Source organism: Eretmochelys imbricata, chromosome 9 (assembly GCF_965152235.1).
Source record: "Eretmochelys imbricata isolate rEreImb1 chromosome 9, rEreImb1.hap1, whole genome shotgun sequence".
NCBI lineage: Eukaryota > Metazoa > Chordata > Testudines > Cheloniidae > Eretmochelys > Eretmochelys imbricata.
In genome coordinates this window covers 11797381-11816339 of record NC_135580.1, presented here as the reverse complement: position 1 = coordinate 11816339, position 18959 = coordinate 11797381, and the positions used below count along the sequence as shown (strand labels likewise).

Genomic DNA, 18959 nt, shown 5'->3' with positions numbered 1-18959 from the left:
GAGCGGCTGGGGGGGGGTATGGCTATAGGGCTGGGGTCCCAGGGGACATATGGCTATGGGGCGGCATGGCTATAGGGCTGGGACCCCAGGAGGCATATGGCAATAGGGTTAGGGCCCCGGGGGGAGGGGAGTGGCTGGGGGGGGGTATGGCTATAGGGCTGAGGTCCTAGGAGACATATGGCTATAGGGCTGTGCCCCAGGGCGGGTATAGCTATAGGGCTGTAGCCCCAGCCGGGATGGCGAAGGGCCTGGCGGTTACCTGGGAGGGGGAGGGCGGGTTTCACTCCACAGCAGCCTGCGCGGCTTTCCTCCCGCTGGCTGCGATAAGGCGGCGGTGCCGGCAGGGGGCGCAAGGGGCTCGCCTACAGAGTGGCTGCGCCTGGGCCCAGCCCCGTCCCGCCCCTTCCCCTGCGGCCACGGTCGGTTCCGGCGGCGGCTGGGGCCTGCAGTAGGGCGCGGAGCGGAAGGTGAGCGCGGGGTGCGGGCTGGGCTGGGGTGCCGGCCCGCCCGCCCGGAGTAACCGCGGACTCCTCCGTCCCCATGGCCCCGCCTGGGCTCCCCCCCCTTCCAGCCCCTCTTCTCAGCTTCTGGCCCCAACGCCGCCCCCCGCTGCCCCATCGCCCTCCCCACGGGCCCCCGTTCCCGGCCCGCCAGGCCGCGTTTGCTCTAAAAGTCCCGCTGAACCGCGCAGGGCAGCGCGCCTTCCCTCCCCGGCGGCCCCGGCTTCCCTGGGGACTTTCAGGTCCCGCTGGCAGCCTCCCGGCCCCGCGGGTTGCCGTGTGGCAGCCCCCGGCAAGCTTGTCCCCCCCCCCCCCCCTTTCATTGTCCCCCACACCCTGGGGGGCTGTGTCTCATGGGGTGGCGGGGGGCAGCTTCTGGCTTAGGTCTGCGGCAAGGCTCCTAGCAAAGCTCTCTGCGTGTCGGTACAATCATGTCTAAGAAAACCCCGCATTAGGTAACCGCTTCATGAGGCCAATTAAGGCGTAGACTCCAAACACCCCCCCCCCCAAAAAAAAGCCTTGACTTCCCCTTCTCCAGCCACCTTCCCCCCAAAACCTGCGGAAATAGGCCCCGGGAGGCCCACAAACGCTGGTTGTTTCAGACCAGCAGAATAGAGTTCGAGACAAAGTGGGTTTTCATTAAAAATGTCCTACCTGTCCCCTCCCATTTACATCTGGAGCTGTTAGCTCTAGTGATCCCAACTTTTTGAGGTAGAATATGGAGCTGTTTGTTTCTTTCCTCCTTAATCTGTTCTCAGAATCCACTTCTGTGTGAGCTCCTCTTCCTCCTGACTAGTCAGGCCACAGTTGGTGTCACTGCCTAGAAGGGAAAACATTGTGTTTTGGGTCAGGCCCTGTATATGTATGTTGACGCTGAGGAAGACCCAGAATATGATGTGTTCTGAGATTTCACCTCAAAGGAGGCTGTGTTCTATTGATGGCCAATATGTCACAGCTATTTCAAGAATCATCTCCATCTGTTTGTCTGTTGTAGGCTAATAAGGGGCAGCAAAAGGCAACAAGTTTCTGCAGAAGTTGAAATAAGCCCCTTTGATATATATATCTTGTATGACTCCCAACTTTTTATATTACTTTCTGATTGATCTCTGATTTCCCTGTATTTGTCGGTATTTGGGATACTTCTTACTCTGATATTTTGCACTCCATGCTTTCAGGATTTTAAAATATTACTGCTGCATAACTTACGTTTTTCTCTTGCAGATACTTTCTCCACATTTGGATGTTGTATAGCAATTTCTTAGATATTAGTCCTCTTGCTGATATTGAAGATTACCTCTAGTAAGTTGGGTGGGCCAGGGCTCTTTTTAGTCTTTTCAACATGTAAACATTTTATGCATTTTGGGGAGAAGTCCTCCAGAGTCTCCCCCAAAAAGCCCACTTCAGGGGTAATCTCCAACAAAAGATGGCAGGAGTTGGCTCTAAAAATGCCACTTCCTGTGTCATGTCGACCACTTGACAGTGACTCAAAGTGCTGATCGTCCCTCCTTATGGGGTGAACTCCATTACTCTTCTATCCCAAGGAATGAGGTATGAAACCAGAGTGTAGTGTGTGTGTGCTTAGCACTTGTTTCTGTCACAGTATTACAAAACTATTCGGGATGGTGGGAGGCAAAAAATGGTAACTTGAGAGACATTGGGGCTTTCAAAAAAGCCTATGTCGTTAAGAAGCACAAGTCAATGGGACTAGTGCTTCGGGCTTGTCTACACTACTACTCTTGTCGGTATAACTTATGTTGCTCAGGGGCATGAAAAAAAAACCTCTGAGTGACATAAATTACACCAACAGAAGTGCCAGTGTGGACAGCACTATGTCAGCAGGAGAGCTTCTTCCACCAACATACCTATCGCTGTTCGTGGAGGTGGTTTTATTATGTTGACCAGAGAACTCTCTCCCATTGGCGTAGAGCGGCTACATGAGCGATTTTGCAGTGGCGCAGCTGCATTGGTACAGCTGCGACACTGTAAGCTCACTAGTGTAGATGTGGCCTTAGGCACTTTTGAAACCCATTAAGTATAATGTAGTCACCCAGCACCAGTGAATATATCTAAAAAGAAAACTATGGCCCTGACTCTTTTGGTAGCTCCATATGAGCAGATGTCAGTACCCATATGGCAGCCTCACTGAAGCCAAGCCCTCTGGTCATACCTGGGTGTCTGAGGCCACAAAGTGGTAAACCCTGCTCTGACCTCAAAACCAGGTATAGCTTGGGAAGCTGCAGTACAGCGTTCTTCATTCTGCTGTAGTGGTGTGTCTGTGCCTTGATTGGATGCATCCACCTCTACAGATGAGAGGGTAGTTCAGTCTCCATGCTCATTCAACTTAAACCAAAAAAAAAAAAAAAAATAGGGACAGAACATGAATTTTTATCTTGCAGATTAGTGTCATTTCACACAGAATTGAACATTAGTTTAATTTTTGTGATAAGGAATTTAGCTTTTGGGGAGTCTGTTTCTGTGCTTTGCTGGTGTACTGAGATTAATAATTAATCTTTAAGCACTGATTCATGATTGCAAACCAGCAAAAATTGGTGTAACCAGTTCTTGGATATTGTCATTTTTAATTGATTTAGGCTGAAGCAAAATGAATGAACATCCTAAAAAGAGGAAAAGGAAGACTTTACATCCTTCACGTTACTCAGGTGAGTCTATAGCTTGAACTGTTGACACTTCAGTGTGTAAGTTACTGTAACTTTCCTCAAAATAAACCTCTCTTGTTTCCTGGAAAACTAAAATGCAAGAATTTGTGAAGGACTCATAAACTAAGAGGCGAATTCAAATACATTCATGTGAACATACACTGTTCCTTTGAAAAAAGAACAGGAGTACTTGTGGCACCTTAGAGACTAACCGATTTATTTGAGCATAAGCTTTCGTGAGCTACAGCTCACTTCATCGGATGTAGCTCACGAAAGCTTATTCTCAAATAAATTTGTTAGTCTCTAAGGTGCCACAAGTACTCCTTTTCTTTTTACGGATACAGACTAACATGGCTGCTACTCTGTTCCCTATGAGTACACCACTGTTAAACAATTTTAAAACTGTTCCATTTAAGCCAGCCATTGTTAATGTTTCTCTAGTCATTTGCTGTTCCCCATTTCCTCAGTGGCTTTGGGAAAGCTACTTAACTTCTGCGTCCCTATCTGTAAAATGGGGGCAAAGCTACTAACACAGATGTTTAGGGGAGATTATCAAAAGTGTTGGTCTAACTCTGCTCCCATTGAAGTCAGGGAGTATTACTGTTGATTTCAGTTGGATCAGAGTTAGACTAATGTTGAGTGCTCTTAAAAAACATTAATGTCTGTACAGTGCATTGAAGATGTAAATCATTATATAAATGCTAAATATTTTTAGTATTAGGCCATCCGTGGTCTTTTAAATTTGGATGCTGTCTAAGAAACATCGATGTTACCACTGAGGTAAATGTGTGTGTATTTTAAAGGTATGTGTTGCTATATCAACTTGTGGTTTAAACACTTTTTTCTTTTTCTGCCTAGATTCTTCAGGTGTAAGCAAATATATAGACAACAATGGAATCTTTTCTGATCACTGCTATAGTGTCTGTTCTATGAAACAGCCAGACATTAAACTTTCGGAAAACAGAGGTAAGATTACCTTCCTAGTATATTATTAATCTCCTCTGACAAACACTTATCTAGGTGTATCAAAGTTCTGTCCAGAAAAGCAGCAACATAATGCAAAAAAATGCAACAACTTTCCTATGTAAGTACATTTAATTTTCCACTCTCCAAGACTGGCAGAAGGCTATTAAATAATTTTATTTGAAATTCTATTTCTCAATAAGGTATAACATTTTAATAAAAATATAGAAATATTGGAGGCCTGGCAGTTCCCGGTATTTATGACGACAATTGGACTTCACAAGTTAAAACATTTGTTGAATGGTGTCAAAATAATGTAAAGAAAGATTGGAGTCAGATGGAACAGGGTGCTTTATCAGAAATTTCTTTTAACTATTTGATTTGGGCATCTAAAGACCAACTTCATTATACAAGTGCCCACTACTTAGTGTTACCCTTGAAGTATAGGATGGAGTGAATGTAAGGATACACTTCCTTTCTCTCTCCAATAAAATTAACACTGAATCTCCAGCATTATAATTGAAGTATTGGAATAGGAAGGACTGTGCAGTTGGAAGCATTGGAATAACTTTTGCTCTGCCTCTTTAGAAATTTAAAATTAAAAAGGATTGTAAAAGATTTTTCCGCATAATCAGCTATAGCTATTTACTGCTAAAACTTGTTTGCGGAGAGAGAAATTTATTAGCTTTTGAATCTGTTGGTCAATGTTAATCTGGGCATAAATAATTTCTAGAGCTCTCACATAGGTCTTTGTACATATTTCATATATAAAGAGAAAACAATGGAACTCTGGAATAAATAATTAGAAACTCCATTATCAGACATTTAGTGAAAAGCTGCGTAGTGTAGAGCAAACAATTCAGTTTATACCACAATACAGGAAAACCTCAGTAAAATTATGTATTAATGGTATTTAACTCAATCAGATTATACATAATACAGTATATGGCAGTGGTTCTCAAAGCCAGTCCGCCACTTGGTCAGGGAAGGCTCCTGGTGGGCCGGACCGGTTTGTTTACCTGCCGTGCTCGCATGTTCGGCCGATCGCGGCTCTCACTGACCACGATTCGCCGCTCCAGGCCAATGGGGGCTGCGGGAAGCAGTTGGCCTGGAACGGCGAACCATGGCCAGTGGGAGCCGCGATTGGCCAAACCTGCGAGCATGGCAGGTAAACAAACTGGTCCGTCCCGCCAGGGGCTTTCCCTGAACAAGCGGCGGACCGGCTTTGAGAACCACTGGTATATGGCACAGTCTCGAATGTTAAGATAACTATTTTTAATGTGGCATAGACTCGCTTTTTAAAATATATAAAAAGTTCAACTTCCTTGGTACCCAGCTGTGTTAGAATGTTTTTTATCAGCTGACAAAAGTTACCCTATTACATGGAGGACAATTAATTTTGCACTTTTATTGGAAGTCAGGTGTGCTGTTTTTACCTACTGGGGAGAAAAGTGAGCATCCCCTCTATTAAGTTTAATAAACATGAAAGGTTAAACATTAGGAATCTTAAAAATGTCTGGTTTTCTTTTTTGAATTATGCTGGCCAATCAAGATTCAATTTTCAAACCTAGAGGACTCTATGCTATTTTCATTATTAGATAGTATTAACCCTGGGTGCACTTGTATTATTTTTGGACACTAAGGACTGATCTTCTGCATGACATAAAACAAAAATAATGTGAGTATAGTTTGATCAGGATTGACATAGAGTTGATTGTAGCTGCCCTTCTCCTAAATGTGAGGAAGCAGCCTACAGAGACTACCAGGTCCCAATACAACGTGCTTTATCTTGATTTCAGCAGCCTTACATCAGAATCAGGATAAAGCATTGCATGTCTGGCTACCAGTGCACAGAGAAGATGAAGGCCATAATGTTGTAGGGGTGGGTATTTTGATCGTAGAATTTAGTGGGTTACATTGTGTCCACAGTGTCATCATATTACAAAGAAATTTTTAGAGAACATTGGGATATAGAGAAGAAAACCAGACTTCCCTTATCCTCATAGGTAGATTCCATGCTCCTGCACAGACCCTAGATACTGATGATGATGGCAGCCCAGTGCATGCCGGGACATCTCATTGGAGTGGGGCACAGTCGAATGTCATGGGGTTGCACTTTACAGACCCAAAAAAGAAAGGTAATTGTAAAGGTATATTTGCAGAAATTCATGGGTATTGAAAAACTTTCTTTGAATTTGGGGGAAGTGTGTGTGTGTTGTCTTTCAATGTAACTGTAATAGAAAATGTTGATCATGAAGAAAATTTATAGATAGATCTAAATGTGTAAGGGTGTTTCATTTAGCTGGTCTCCTTATTGAAAAGAAATTTGATTTCGGTGGCTTGAGGAAAATATTAGCGTTTTTCTTTTGTAAACTGCTACAGGCGATGAAAAGCAATATTTCGACCCTTCTGCAACTTTTAGTTTGTTATTTTTAAACTATGGCTCGTATCTTCTATTTTCTCTTGTAGAGAAAAGTGCTAATAATGGAATTTATAAAGACATGTGTGAGTCTCCTATATTTGGTGACAGTCCAACTGAAGAGGAGAAACCCATAGATATTCAAACCATAGAAATTTCGACTACAGAAGTTAATGCTGTAGAAGTTCATGATATAGAGACGCAAACTGTTTCACCTGAAAAGCTAGAAGTTGAAGACATTGAAGAAATACCTGTTGAAAGCTGTAAACTTTTTGAGAAGAACCAGGCCTTGAATATCACTGCTCAGCAGAAGTGGCCTTTGCTGAGAGCAAACAGTAGTGGCCTATACAAGTGTGAGCTGTGTGAGTTTAATAGCAAGTACTTCTCTGATTTAAAGCAGCATATGATCCTGAAGCATAAGACATGTACAGATACCAATGTCTGCAGAGTATGTAAAGAGAGTTTCTCCAGCAAAGTTCTGCTGATTGAACATGTAAAAATACATGAGGAGGATCCCTACATCTGTAAATACTGTGACTACAAAACAGTGATATTTGAGAACCTCAGTCAGCACATAGCAGATACTCATTTCAATGACCATCTTTATTGGTGTGAGCAGTGTGATGTGCAGTTCTCCTCAAGCAGTGAGTTGTACCTGCACTTCCAGGAACACAGCTGTGATGAACAGTATCTGTGTCAGTTTTGTGAGCATGAAACCAATGATCCAGAAGACTTGCATAGCCATGTGGTGAATGAGCATGCATGTAGATTAATAGAGTTAAGTGATAGCTATAGCAACAAGGAGCGTGGACAATACAGCCTCATAAACAAAATTAGCTTTGACAAATGCAAAAACTTCTTTGTATGCCAAGTGTGTGGCTTTAGGAGTAGGCTACATACGAATGTCAACAGACATGTAGCGATTGAACACACCAAAATATTCCCCCATGTTTGTGATGACTGTGGGAAAGGCTTTTCAGGTATGTTGGAATATTGCAAGCATTTAAATTCTCATTTATCTGAAGGGATTTATTTGTGTCAATATTGTGAATATTCAACAGGACAGATTGAAGACCTTAAAACTCATTTGGATTTCAGGCATTCAGCAGACTTGCCTCATAAGTGTACCAATTGCTTAATGAGGTTTGGAAATGAAAAAGATCTTATAAGTCACCTTCAGATACATGAGACAGCTTGATGTTTTTTTCTTCTGTAGTCAATTTATTAGAATTAAAATGTATTTTCCATTGTGTTGTATGGTAATATTAAATACAGTTGTAATAGAGATTCTACAGTGGATAATTGTAATGCCGGTTGACTTTTTTTTTTTTCCCCCAACAAAACATGTTTAATGACTGGTATGTTTGTTTTTGGGAATTTCCTGGTGTTAGAGCTTGGGCGGGCAGGGAACAACTATATTTAAAAGATGATTGTCCAGTCACGTGGAGGGAGTTGCATGTTATAGTAGCCATTTTAAAGGTCATTCCATCTGCTAACATGTAGTGGTATGTGTGTTTGACATGAAGAACAGGAAGGCAGCTCTTTCTGGATAAGAAAAATGGAAAAGAAAACACATTTCTATTTTCACTCTTTTAAATCTGTACTTAATTTACTGGTTTCAGAGTAACAGCCGTGTTAGTCTGTATTCGCAAAAAGAAAAGGAGTACTTGTGGCACCTTAGAGACTAACCAATTTATTTGAGCATGAGCTTTCGTGAGCTACAGCTCACTTCATCAGATGCATACCGTGGAAACTGCAGCAGACTTTATATATACACAGAGGATATGAAACAATACCTCCTCCCACCCCACTGTCCTGCTGGTAATAGCTTATCTAAAGTAATCGTCAGGTTAGGCCATTTCCAGCACAAATCCAGGTTTTCTCACCCTCCACCCCCCGACACAAATTCACTCTCCTGCTGGTGATAGCCCATCCAAAGTGACAACTCTTTACACAATGTGCATGATAATGAAGTTAGGCCATTTCCTGCACAAATCCAGGTTCTCTCACTCCCTCACCCCCCTCCAAAAACCACCCCCATACACACACAGACTCACTCTCCTGCTGGTAATAGCTCGTCCAAACTGACCACTCTCCAAGTTTAAATCCAAGTTAAACCAGAACATCTGGGGGGGGGGGGTAGGAAAAAACAAGAGGAAATAGGCTACCTTGCATAATGACTTAGCCACTCCCAGTCTCTATTAATTTAAGAGACTGGGAGTGGCTAAGTCATTATGCAAGGTAGCCTATTTCCTCTTGTTTTTTCCTACCCCCCCCCCCCAGATGTTCTGGTTTAACTTGGATTTAAACTTGGAGAGTGGTCAGTTTGGACGAGCTATTACCAGCAGGAGAGTGAGTCTGTGTGTGTATGGGGGTGGTTTTTGGAGGGGGGTGAGGGAGTGAGAGAACCTGGATTTGTGCAGGAAATGGCCTAACTTCATTATCATGCACATTGTGTAAAGAGTTGTCACTTTGGATGGGCTATCACCAGCAGGAGAGTGAATTTGTGTCGGGGGGGTGGAGGGTGAGAAAACCTGGATTTGTGCTGGAAATGGCCTAACCTGACGATTACTTTAGATAAGCTATTACCAGCAGGACAGTGGGGTGGGAGGAGGTATTGTTTCATATTCTCTGTGTATATATAAAGTCTGCTGCAGTTTCCACGGTATGCATCTGATGAAGTGAGCTGTAGCTCACGAAAGCTCATGCTCAAATAAATTGGTTAGTCTCTAAGGTGCCACAAGTACTCCTTTTCTTTTTACTTAATTTACTGTTACACTTTAGCAAACAGGGGTGTTTGTTCTCAATGGGATTCCCCAACACACATTAACCTCCTCAGCAGCTAAGTGAGTATACTCATCCTCAGTAAAGTTCACTGGGCTACTGAAGACATGTATGCTCTAAAAAGTGGCCTCTCTGCAAGCATCCATCTAGCACTTCCCTTAACAAGCCTCCAACCCTATATTCCTCCTGCTACACTGACAAGCCCTCCTACTTCCTCCACCATAACAAATTCCTAAATTTGACCTCTCTTAGCCAGTGTTCTTGCCCTAGCCCCACATTCACACTGTGCTGTCCTTTCTCGGTCAACTGTTTGATCCCAGCTTTGCTTTTAGCTGTGGAACTGTCCCACCGCTATCCCTTCCCCTGACAAGTGTCGCATTTTTCCCCATAACTGCCGCAGATCTCCCCCTTTTTTTCTATCTCTTTTCCATCTATCTGCCACTCCGCCGTCCCATGTTTCTATTCCTTATGATGCACCCAGCTGACAAATGTTGCCTATAGAGATTATATTACATTCTAAGGGATAGTGAGAAAGGAAGCTGCTTAGGGATCCACCTAAGAACGTACCCAAAGGAGTGATTTGTTTGGCAGTACTGTGGCGCTAATTAAACTCTTATTAAAATGGGGTATGCCATTGATTTCAGTTATAGCAAGACTGAACCATAGATTTATAGTTAGCTTTACATTGTTGAAAGGGTTGAGGGAATGTGCTCTAATTCCAGAAATTCTAAAATTCCTCTCTTCTGTATCTAAATCTTTATTATGGTACATTATAAATAGTCATTTTGAAAACTTCTCACAAACCGTTTCAGATTGCACACTGCCATCCTCATGTTATCTTCCTTATAAATTCATTCCGATTCCATATTTCTGACCTGAACAATATTTAGACGTAGCATGAGAGGAGAGAGAGAGCTTAGACTGTGAAAGCTATAAGGGTAAAATAGCCAGCAACTAAGTGGTTGACTTTACGTTTCTGTCTGTATTGATTGTAAATTTGTAATGTAAGAAATTGTCCATGTAAGTTTGTATAAATACAGTCCATGTGTAAAATATTTCTCTGCAGTGGTAAGAATGAGATCCTTGTTACTAGTTCTGCACAAAGTTGTGCCAGATTTACATGCTGAATTTATACAGTTAAAAGATAAAAATTGGCCCTCTTCAACCTACAGAACTTACTTGTCTCAAATACATGTCATTCTAGAAATATTTCTAGAAGTTTTTCTTTAAGTACCATTCCTAAAAAACAAACACCAACTAGCTATTCAGAAGGTATATTTGCATGTATTTAGACACTGAATTCCTTAAATTCACCTTCAAAGTTTGTTAAAATGATATTGATTTCTATTACACATTTATGATTGGATGCCCTGTAAAAAAAACAAGTACTCCATAATAAATTTCCCCTTATATACTATTGTTTCAACTATAAATTACAAAATATGCTTGAGAATGCAACTTCTTTTCAAATATCTTGGTAGTGGCAGGGAGTTGGCATACCTAGAAGGAACGTGCTTGGTAACTTGAGTAAAGATAGACATTAATAAATAGTCAGGGTGTCTATGTAGTTTATAACACTGGCTTTGTCTGTGATCACAGATCTTTATTTTTCTTAAAGAATATGATACAGGTTTTAAATCAGGATGCACTGAGATTTTGGGGTGACTCTTTTAATTTACTTTAAAGTCAGATGCCTAACTTGCTTCTGCAGTCTCTGTTAAGAATAAATTGGACCTGTCCTGACTTTATTGTATTAACATGGTTTTATTAGAGTGTATGACAGAAATCCCATTTCGTGTTTTAATGGGCTTGCTTAAATCAGTTTCAATACTACAGTGATATTTTTATGGGCTATTGAGGTATTTTGGATACCACTCACCTTGCTGGTAGCGTAAAATGGAGATAAGAATTTGTGCCCGGTTCAGATTTGGGAAATCAGTTTCATCCTTGGAGGTGGTGCTTGGAGGAGAGAATGCCTGTCACTCTCTTTGATTTCATCTTAGTGACTCAAAGAATGGCATTGATAAACTCTTGAGGAGAAGCCACTGTGATGTGGGACCTTTCAGGGAATGGGGGAAGGGGTATGTGCGTGTGGTATGTGAAGAGGTGCATAGGATTGCTGGGATGGGGAAGAAATGGGTGCATTTGTACAGAGCAACATTGTATCACCCAGGAAAGATAGTCTAGTGGATGGAGCACTGTAGTGGGACATGGGAGACCTGGGTTCGATAATTCCTGACTCCTGGATGTCCTTTGGCAAGTTACACAGGGCATATCAGGTATCAATTTCTCATTTGTAAAATAGAGATAAAATTTACCTGCCTCACGGAAGTGTTAATGGCCATGAAGCTCTTGGATACTACTGATGAGGATCATATGCATACTAGATAGGCAGATCCAAGCTCCTGTTAGGTGGAAATTTTATAAGCAAGGGAATAAAATAGAGGTAAAAGATTTGACTCTGATCTCAATATTTTTCAGAAGATGAAAGGAAGTTAACACGAACCGGTGATGTGCTATTATAGGTCAACAGGAGCAGAAACTAGGAGAGTTAGTGAGTGGATTTACAGGCTGCAGGAAGAATACGGTGATTGAAGATAGTAAGATAAATAGACTAGTATCTGCAGGGAAGTCAAAAGGCTAAGTAGTATGTTTGCAGCTGTTGGGGAAAGTATTCAAGTTTCCAACTGAAGGGGAATAATATATCTGTAGCTGTTTTATTATGACAAGATAGTTACAGATTGAAAAGGAGCTGTTTGATATATCAAATGCGAAGTGCATTATAAAATGGAAGTCCAGAGTTTTGAAGAAGAGAATAAATTTAGTGTTTGAAGTGACTTTAGTGCTCATGAAAGCTAGCTTAGAGGTCCTGGAGACTGATAGTCCTCGCTACCCCCATGGTCCCACAGTTTACCTCAACCCTGGTCGAGAGAAACCATCTCTAAGAGTGAGACGAGAATTAAGTTCCCATTAGTCTTTGGTGTTTTTGAGGCTGCAAACAAAAGTGCCAAATCCTGTTGTGATTTTTTTTTTTTTATGTGGTCACCTGTCTACTAGAGTGACACCTCTGGGACGTGTTTGTGTCTGTGAGTAATGGTATTGCCAAATCAAAACATTCAAAAACCCTCAGTTGAGCTCCCCAAAATTGAGATTGACTTAAAAATAATACATATCTGGTTCTTATCCCCTTCCTTCTGGTTACACACAAGTCGTGTATTCCAACGCCTCAACCAGGAGGGCTAAAAATATTTTTTAAATGAAAGCTCATAACTCCAAGATTGGGGCTTTAAGAAAAGCACTAATTATTACAAGACTTTCAATAAAATACATCCCTATTGGCAATATTGCAGTAAACAGTGTATGTTCTCCATGAACACCCTCAGTGCTGGTTGTTTGCATTACAGTCTGTGAGTTGATGTATAGAATGTAAAGACCTGTCAGTGCTCTTTAGTCTTTGAGAAGATTGTTTTTGGGATTTGTCATTCATATGTATGGCTGACTTTGATTAAGTTATGGCTGGTGCTGATAGTATGTAGAATTCCAAAGGGGTGGCTTGTTTTACATGTTTTATTATAGTTCCATTTTAGCTTTCTCTCTAAGATTGCAAGGACTGGGAGTTTGGAAGAGTAAGAGTAGGTGAAATGAAATCTAAACAGCACAAAATTCAGTGATATCTGGATGAAGACTTCTAGTTAGGATATTCAGTTTGTCATTGATACAAGTCCGTTTGAAAGGTGGAAAATAGCAACTTTAAAGGGATTATCGTATTGTCAGCAGGACAGATACGGAACAAATGAAACCAGTATGCTAAGAAAGATGCACAGTGATGTAATTTTTTGAAAATTTGTTTACATTAGTTGTATGGTAATACTAGAGTATAAAACCTGAGGCCTAGTGTACATTAGAAAAGGATTGCTGATATAACTATAACATTCTAGCTATACTGGCAAACCTTCATAGTGTAGATGCAGCGTATACCGGTAAGAGTACTTTTGCTGGTATTGCTTATACTATTTTTCCTGAGGAAAAATAAGGTATACTGGGAAAAGCATTTTTATCCCAGTATAACTGTGACTGCACTAGAGCTTTTGCTGATATAGAAATGTCACAGGATTTCCCCTACACACACACACACGTACATTCCTAACCAACATCACTGTAGTGAATACAGGTTTCAATCATCTCAGAATTGTAGGAAATAACAAAGCTAAATGTTAGTTATTGAAAATACATGAAGTAAACAATCTTGTGCCACATGAAGTAAATAATTAATGAAGTCATTTTGCTTTTTACTTATTATGATGAAAAAAATTATTTGTATTACCATGGCACCTAGGAGCTCCAGTTATGGACCAGTAACCCATTGTGCTAGGCACTATACCAACAGAACAAAAAGATTGTCCTTGCCCCAAAGAGTTTACAATCCTTAAGTATTACTCAAGAGACAAGAAGTGGATACAGACAGGCAGACTGGGGAGTACAAGGAATCGATGAGACAATATTGGTCGATAGGATAGGCAATGGTCTCAATGCACCAGTAGGCTTTTGAGTACTGTCTTGCATTTTGCATTATAAATAACACCCCACCATCCCAGACAACATTGTTACAAACACAGTTGCTTGGATTGCGTAGTAATTTGGGCTCATTCAAACAAAATGCATTTTAATGCAGCTAAATACAAATGTATACAAGGAACAAGGAATGCAGACTATACCTACAGAATGGGGGACTGTATTTTGGTAGGCAGTGACTGAAAAGGGTTTAGGGATCATAGTGGACAAGCACCTCATCATGAGCTAGTGTGATGCTGTGGCAAAAAGGGCTAATGTGATCACTGGATGTAAAATCAGGGGAGTAATGAGCAGGAAGGAGATTTTACCTCTGCATATGGCATTGGTATGGTCGATAATGGACTACTGCATCCAGTTTTGGTGTCCATATTTTAAAAAGGATGTTGAAAAATTGGAGAGGCTCAAAATAGAAAAGAGCCACAAAAATTATTTGACGGCTGGAAAAAATAACAGTGGGAGATTTAAAGAGCTCAATCAGTTTAATTGATCAAAAAGAAGATTGAGGTGACTTGATTAGTGTATAAGTATCATCCGGGGGAGAAAATACCACGTATGAACAGGACCTTGAATCTAGCAGAGAGAGGCTGCACAAGAACCAATGGCTGGAAGCTGAAGCCAGACATTTATATTAGAAATTAGACATTTTCTTAATAGTGAGGAGGTGATGAATGATTGAAACAAATTACAGAGAGAAATGGTGGATTTGTCGTCTTGATATCTTCAGATGCATTTGTGGAAGATGTGCTTTATTCAGACAAGTTATTGGTCTCAGTACAGGGTTAACTGGGTGAAATGTAATGGCCTGTGATATATAGGTGATCATATTAGATCATCTAATTAATGATCTCTTTTTGCCTTAAACTCTATGAATAGCGTTACCAGCTCCCATAATTTCTTCAAGTAAAACGATTTCTTCTGGGGCTGGAGCCAATCTCCTGACAACACCAGAAGGTCCAGCCCTCTCCTAGAGTTCAGTTCTTCCCCAGTCCCCACTTGTCAGGCTCCTGGGGCAGTCAAGAAGATATTTGCGAAGGGCAGCAGGGAGAGGGTGCAACTGACAACATTCTTAAAGGAATGGAGGTGGAAGGGAGCAGAAGAAATCCAATATCTCCAGGACAGGGCAGCTATGTTCTCTCTTTCCACTGCCTCCCCCCTCCCACCCCCCCTTGGCTCCATGTGCAATGGGTCACTCTGCTCTCTCCTTTACTGCCCTCTCCATCTCTGCAGTGTCTGTCCTGGGAAGTGGGGAGGGGATGAAGAACTCCCTGGAGTTATGCACGCACTCCAAAGGCCTACGAATGGAGAGAGGAGGATGCTTCTGCAGGCCTTGGGGGGGAGAGGGCAAGGAGAAAGAACCCAAGGTGCTGCATGAGGTGAGGATGAGGTAGAATTTACGTGGGGGATTGCATAATTAGTTGCTTGGCAGAGGGACTTAGAGGTGGGGAAGAGAGGCAGATTAATTAATCGGAATGTTTCAGAAGAAGCTGGAAGCTTTGCACTGTCAAGCAGGCAGCGAGCGCCAGAATTGCCTGGCTTGATACGTTTGCAAAGGTTGGCAATGCTGTCACATAAACTCAGGGTGGGCTGAGAGGGTTCAAAAAATCAAGACAAACCTAAAACGACAATTTTTTAAAAACCACATCATTTTTTTTTTTTTTGGAGTCTGACTGATGAGTGTTGAACTTCTGGGGCTGGCACTACTGCAGTGATGCAGACAACTTATGATCTACAACAGAGGTTCTGAACTGTGGTCCGCAGACCACCATTCAGGTGGTCCGCAGATAGTTCCCTCTAAGGTGTGCGCCTGGGCAGCTGCACATGAGAGAATGAAGGGCCACCTGCCTAATTAGTGGAGCCGCACAGGCGTGGCTCCACTAATTAGGGGCCTGGACCCTGGAGAAGATGCACATGTATGGTGAAGTGGTGGCCTTGGGGGGAATAAGGGTTGGGGGGAGGGGGCAGTGAGGTGAGAAGAGGGGGTGCGGGGAATTTGGGATGTGCAGGGCCAGAGAAAGAGCCGACTTTCCCCAGCCCTAGGGCTGTGGCTGCTGGGGAAAGACAGCCCTCCTTCCCAGCCCCAGGTCCGGGGCTGTCGCAGCAGGGGAGAGAGGGCACATCCATTGTATTAGAAAGGTAAGACTACTGATATTAAAATATGAGATGTGTGCTTTTATTTGTAGAGCAAAAAAAGTTATTAGGTTTTTTTTATATAGTGCTCTTATCCAAACCCCTTTATAAGAGTTAGCTAACGGTACAAACAACATTTGGAAAGATCATTAAGTGGTGCGCCGAGACCCTCAGCGATTTGCAAGTGGTCCGCGGGGCAAAAAAAAAAAAAAAAGTTTGAGAACCCCGGGTCTAGAATCAAACACCGAGTCTTATGGCAGCATGCAGTGATCACCCTGGATGTGGTGGTCAGCGGGGAGCTTGGTGTGCAGAGCCACGGCGGGGGGAGGGATCGAGGTCACTGGAGCTGAGGTAGGGCTGCGGGCTGGGCAACAGTCTGTTACAGCCCCAGGGGCCAGCTCGGGTGGCCTGGGCCAGACTCTGCTGTGAGAAGGAGGGAGTGATGCAGCCCAGGGGGTGGGAGGGTGAAAGGAGTGTTATGGTGCTAAAACCTCCTCCCCTGGCGGGAGCTAGGTGGAGGGTGGGTAACTAGCCTCCATTTTAAATGAAGAAAGGAGCCTCCATCTCCTGTGACCCTCAGTACAGACGGTGCTGAGGCTTTCTCGTAGGGAGTTTGCCTTCAACAAAGACAGCGACTCCCTTAGGCGTCACTTCCGGTCGTCCTCAGGCCCCTGCCCTCGTTAAAGATGGCGACCCCGGCCTACCGCGGGGGGCACGCTCAGGGCAGAGGAAGCGGAAGTGATGTCCGCCACCGCCCCCGCGCACGGGGTGAGGAGCAAGGAGGTGCGGCGGGCCGCCGCAGCGCGCAGCGGTTGCTGGGTAACGGGGGAGCGAGCGAACCCGGGGCGCTGTAAGTGGGCTGGAGGGAGCAGGTGGTGGTAGGGACACGGGGCACCGCGACCTCCCCTCGTGGCCCCCCCCCCCCCCCCCGCGCGGCAGTGAGCGGCTCTGGCCAGGCGCCGGGCCCCGTGCGCCTCAGGACACCCGCTCCCGCCAGTCGGTCACTTTCCTGTCCGGGGCGGTGGGAACCCCGCCTTTTTCCGCTCTCCCGGTCCTGGGGTCGGCTGCGTCCGTGGCTCCCTGCCCCGGGCTCGTAGCCTGGTGTAACTCGCTCCTAGCCGAGCGACCCTCTTTCGGGGCTAGCAGCGAGCGGATTATTCGTGTCCCGGCTTGTCCCGCTGTGCATTCCCCCTCCACGGGCAGAGGGGAGAAGCTAGTCACTTACCCTGCTGTTTCTAGTCGTTTTCATCAAGTGGCTGTCCTGCCCTTTGCACAGAGCAGCAAACCCTGCAGGGGGAAGTTTAAGTCTACATAGCTGATGACAAAGCAGGAGAAACGTGAGTTTTAAGATCTGCAAAACCTTTCTTTTTTGTTTTTAAGGTCCTAAAACGTCACTGTTGGTTTTTAAACTTTCTGACAGTGGCCCATAAAGAGACAAGGTGAGCGAGGTATTATCAGTTATTGGCCCATGAATTTATTTATATTTTTGAGCATAAGGAAAGAAAGGAGCTGGGGAAACGTCTTGAAGATGTGGCCTGATTTTTTTCAGCTCTTTGCTCGTGCAGCCACGTTGCGGGGGGGCAAAGGGGTACAAGATGTTCTGGCATATATGCATCTAGGAGGCTAGGATTGGTGATGAACTAGTGAATCTTTCACTTGTAGGGTTCTAGCTACAAGGCGTCAGAACAAAGTTAAGGTACCGTATTTAAATGCAGTTCCAGCTAAACCTGTTTCTCGATAATCTGGTCGCTGTGGATGGAACCAAACCAGGTGTTTAAAAAAGTGTGTTCTAGCCAGCAACCTGAAATAATTATTTGTTGAGCTGACTAACTATGCTGTACCAAACCAAATCTAATAACTTCTTTCTGGTATGTATGTAAATAAGCTTTTATGTAAACAAAGTAGATTAATGTATGTATTTCTAGGACAGGAGAGAAGATATTTTAGAAATCACAATTTTCTCTTTCTCTTCGTAATCTGCTATTTCTATTGCTGCTAGATTAGAAAGCCTAAAGAACAGTAAAACCGATTTCAACTAACTTTGAAGTTGGTGTATTTGTTTTTAAAACTTACGTTTCAATTACTTTAATTGAGAGGGAACTAGATGTGTTGTTTCCTACTTGTAATTTCTAGAGAGTGTTTCAGTCATTTGTACATAATTTCTCTTACAGTTGCATAATGGCAGAAACTACTGCCTCTCCCCTGAAGCACTTTGTGCTGGCTAAAAAGACAATTACTGCTATCTTTAACCAACTGCTGGAGTATGTCACTGAAGGAGCAAGTTTTGTTGAAGGTTAGTTTTCATCTTCGGGGCAGGGACCTTGTGTCTTTGTACGTGTATAGAAATAGCACAATGGGTCCCTGATCCTTATTGGTCTTTGGGTACTATGGTAACACATACATTAATTGTAGTTATACATTCTTCAGTGTCAGAGTCTTAGGATATATACAAGTATTGCAAGGGAAGATGGTGTGGTGCATCAAGTTGGGAAACCTAGAGTTTATTCTCTGCTCAGCTTCATTTGTTGTATAATCTTGGAAATGTCACTTAAACCTACACTTTCAAACTTGGATGCCTAAAGACAGGCACCTAAATAAAAGCTGATTTTCAGAACTGTTAAGCACCTGTGGCTTCCATTGACTTTAATTAAACTACTTGTGCTAGCCAACACTGAGGGTATGTCATCACTGTAGAGTTAATCTGGGTTTTTACTCAAGTATTTCCCCTAACCTTCTGCCTGTTCCCACATACAAACTTCTGAGCAGAGTTTGGTGATGTTTGCAGTCTGGGATAGCTGGTTCTTCTAGGGCTGTAGGCAAAAGCCAGAGTAAGGCTTTCACTCGGGCTGGTATCCAGTCAGTTGGCAGTGAGGATGCATGCTAAACCACTTAAAGTGCTGATAATACAGCACTGGAAGACTGGTTTCCCCCCTTATG

The 18959-nt window shown here is 43.1% G+C and overlaps 1 protein-coding gene across 1 annotated transcript in view; it reads left to right on the top strand.

The window, feature by feature from the left end:
- The first annotated feature begins 341 nt into the window (after positions 1-341).
- LOC144270636 (mitofusin-1-like) overlaps positions 342-18959 on the top strand; it is a 74233-nt gene continuing 55615 nt past the window's right edge. The window contains 9 exon segments of the mRNA XM_077827242.1: positions 342-467; positions 1722-2048; positions 3092-3160; positions 4016-4123; positions 6127-6258; positions 6590-7519; positions 15123-15226; positions 15228-15268; positions 18194-18315. Of these exon segments, the coding sequence (XP_077683368.1) occupies positions 3103-3160; positions 4016-4123; positions 6127-6258; positions 6590-7519; positions 15123-15226; positions 15228-15268; positions 18194-18315 (1495 nt within the window). The 5' untranslated portion in view covers positions 342-467; positions 1722-2048; positions 3092-3102.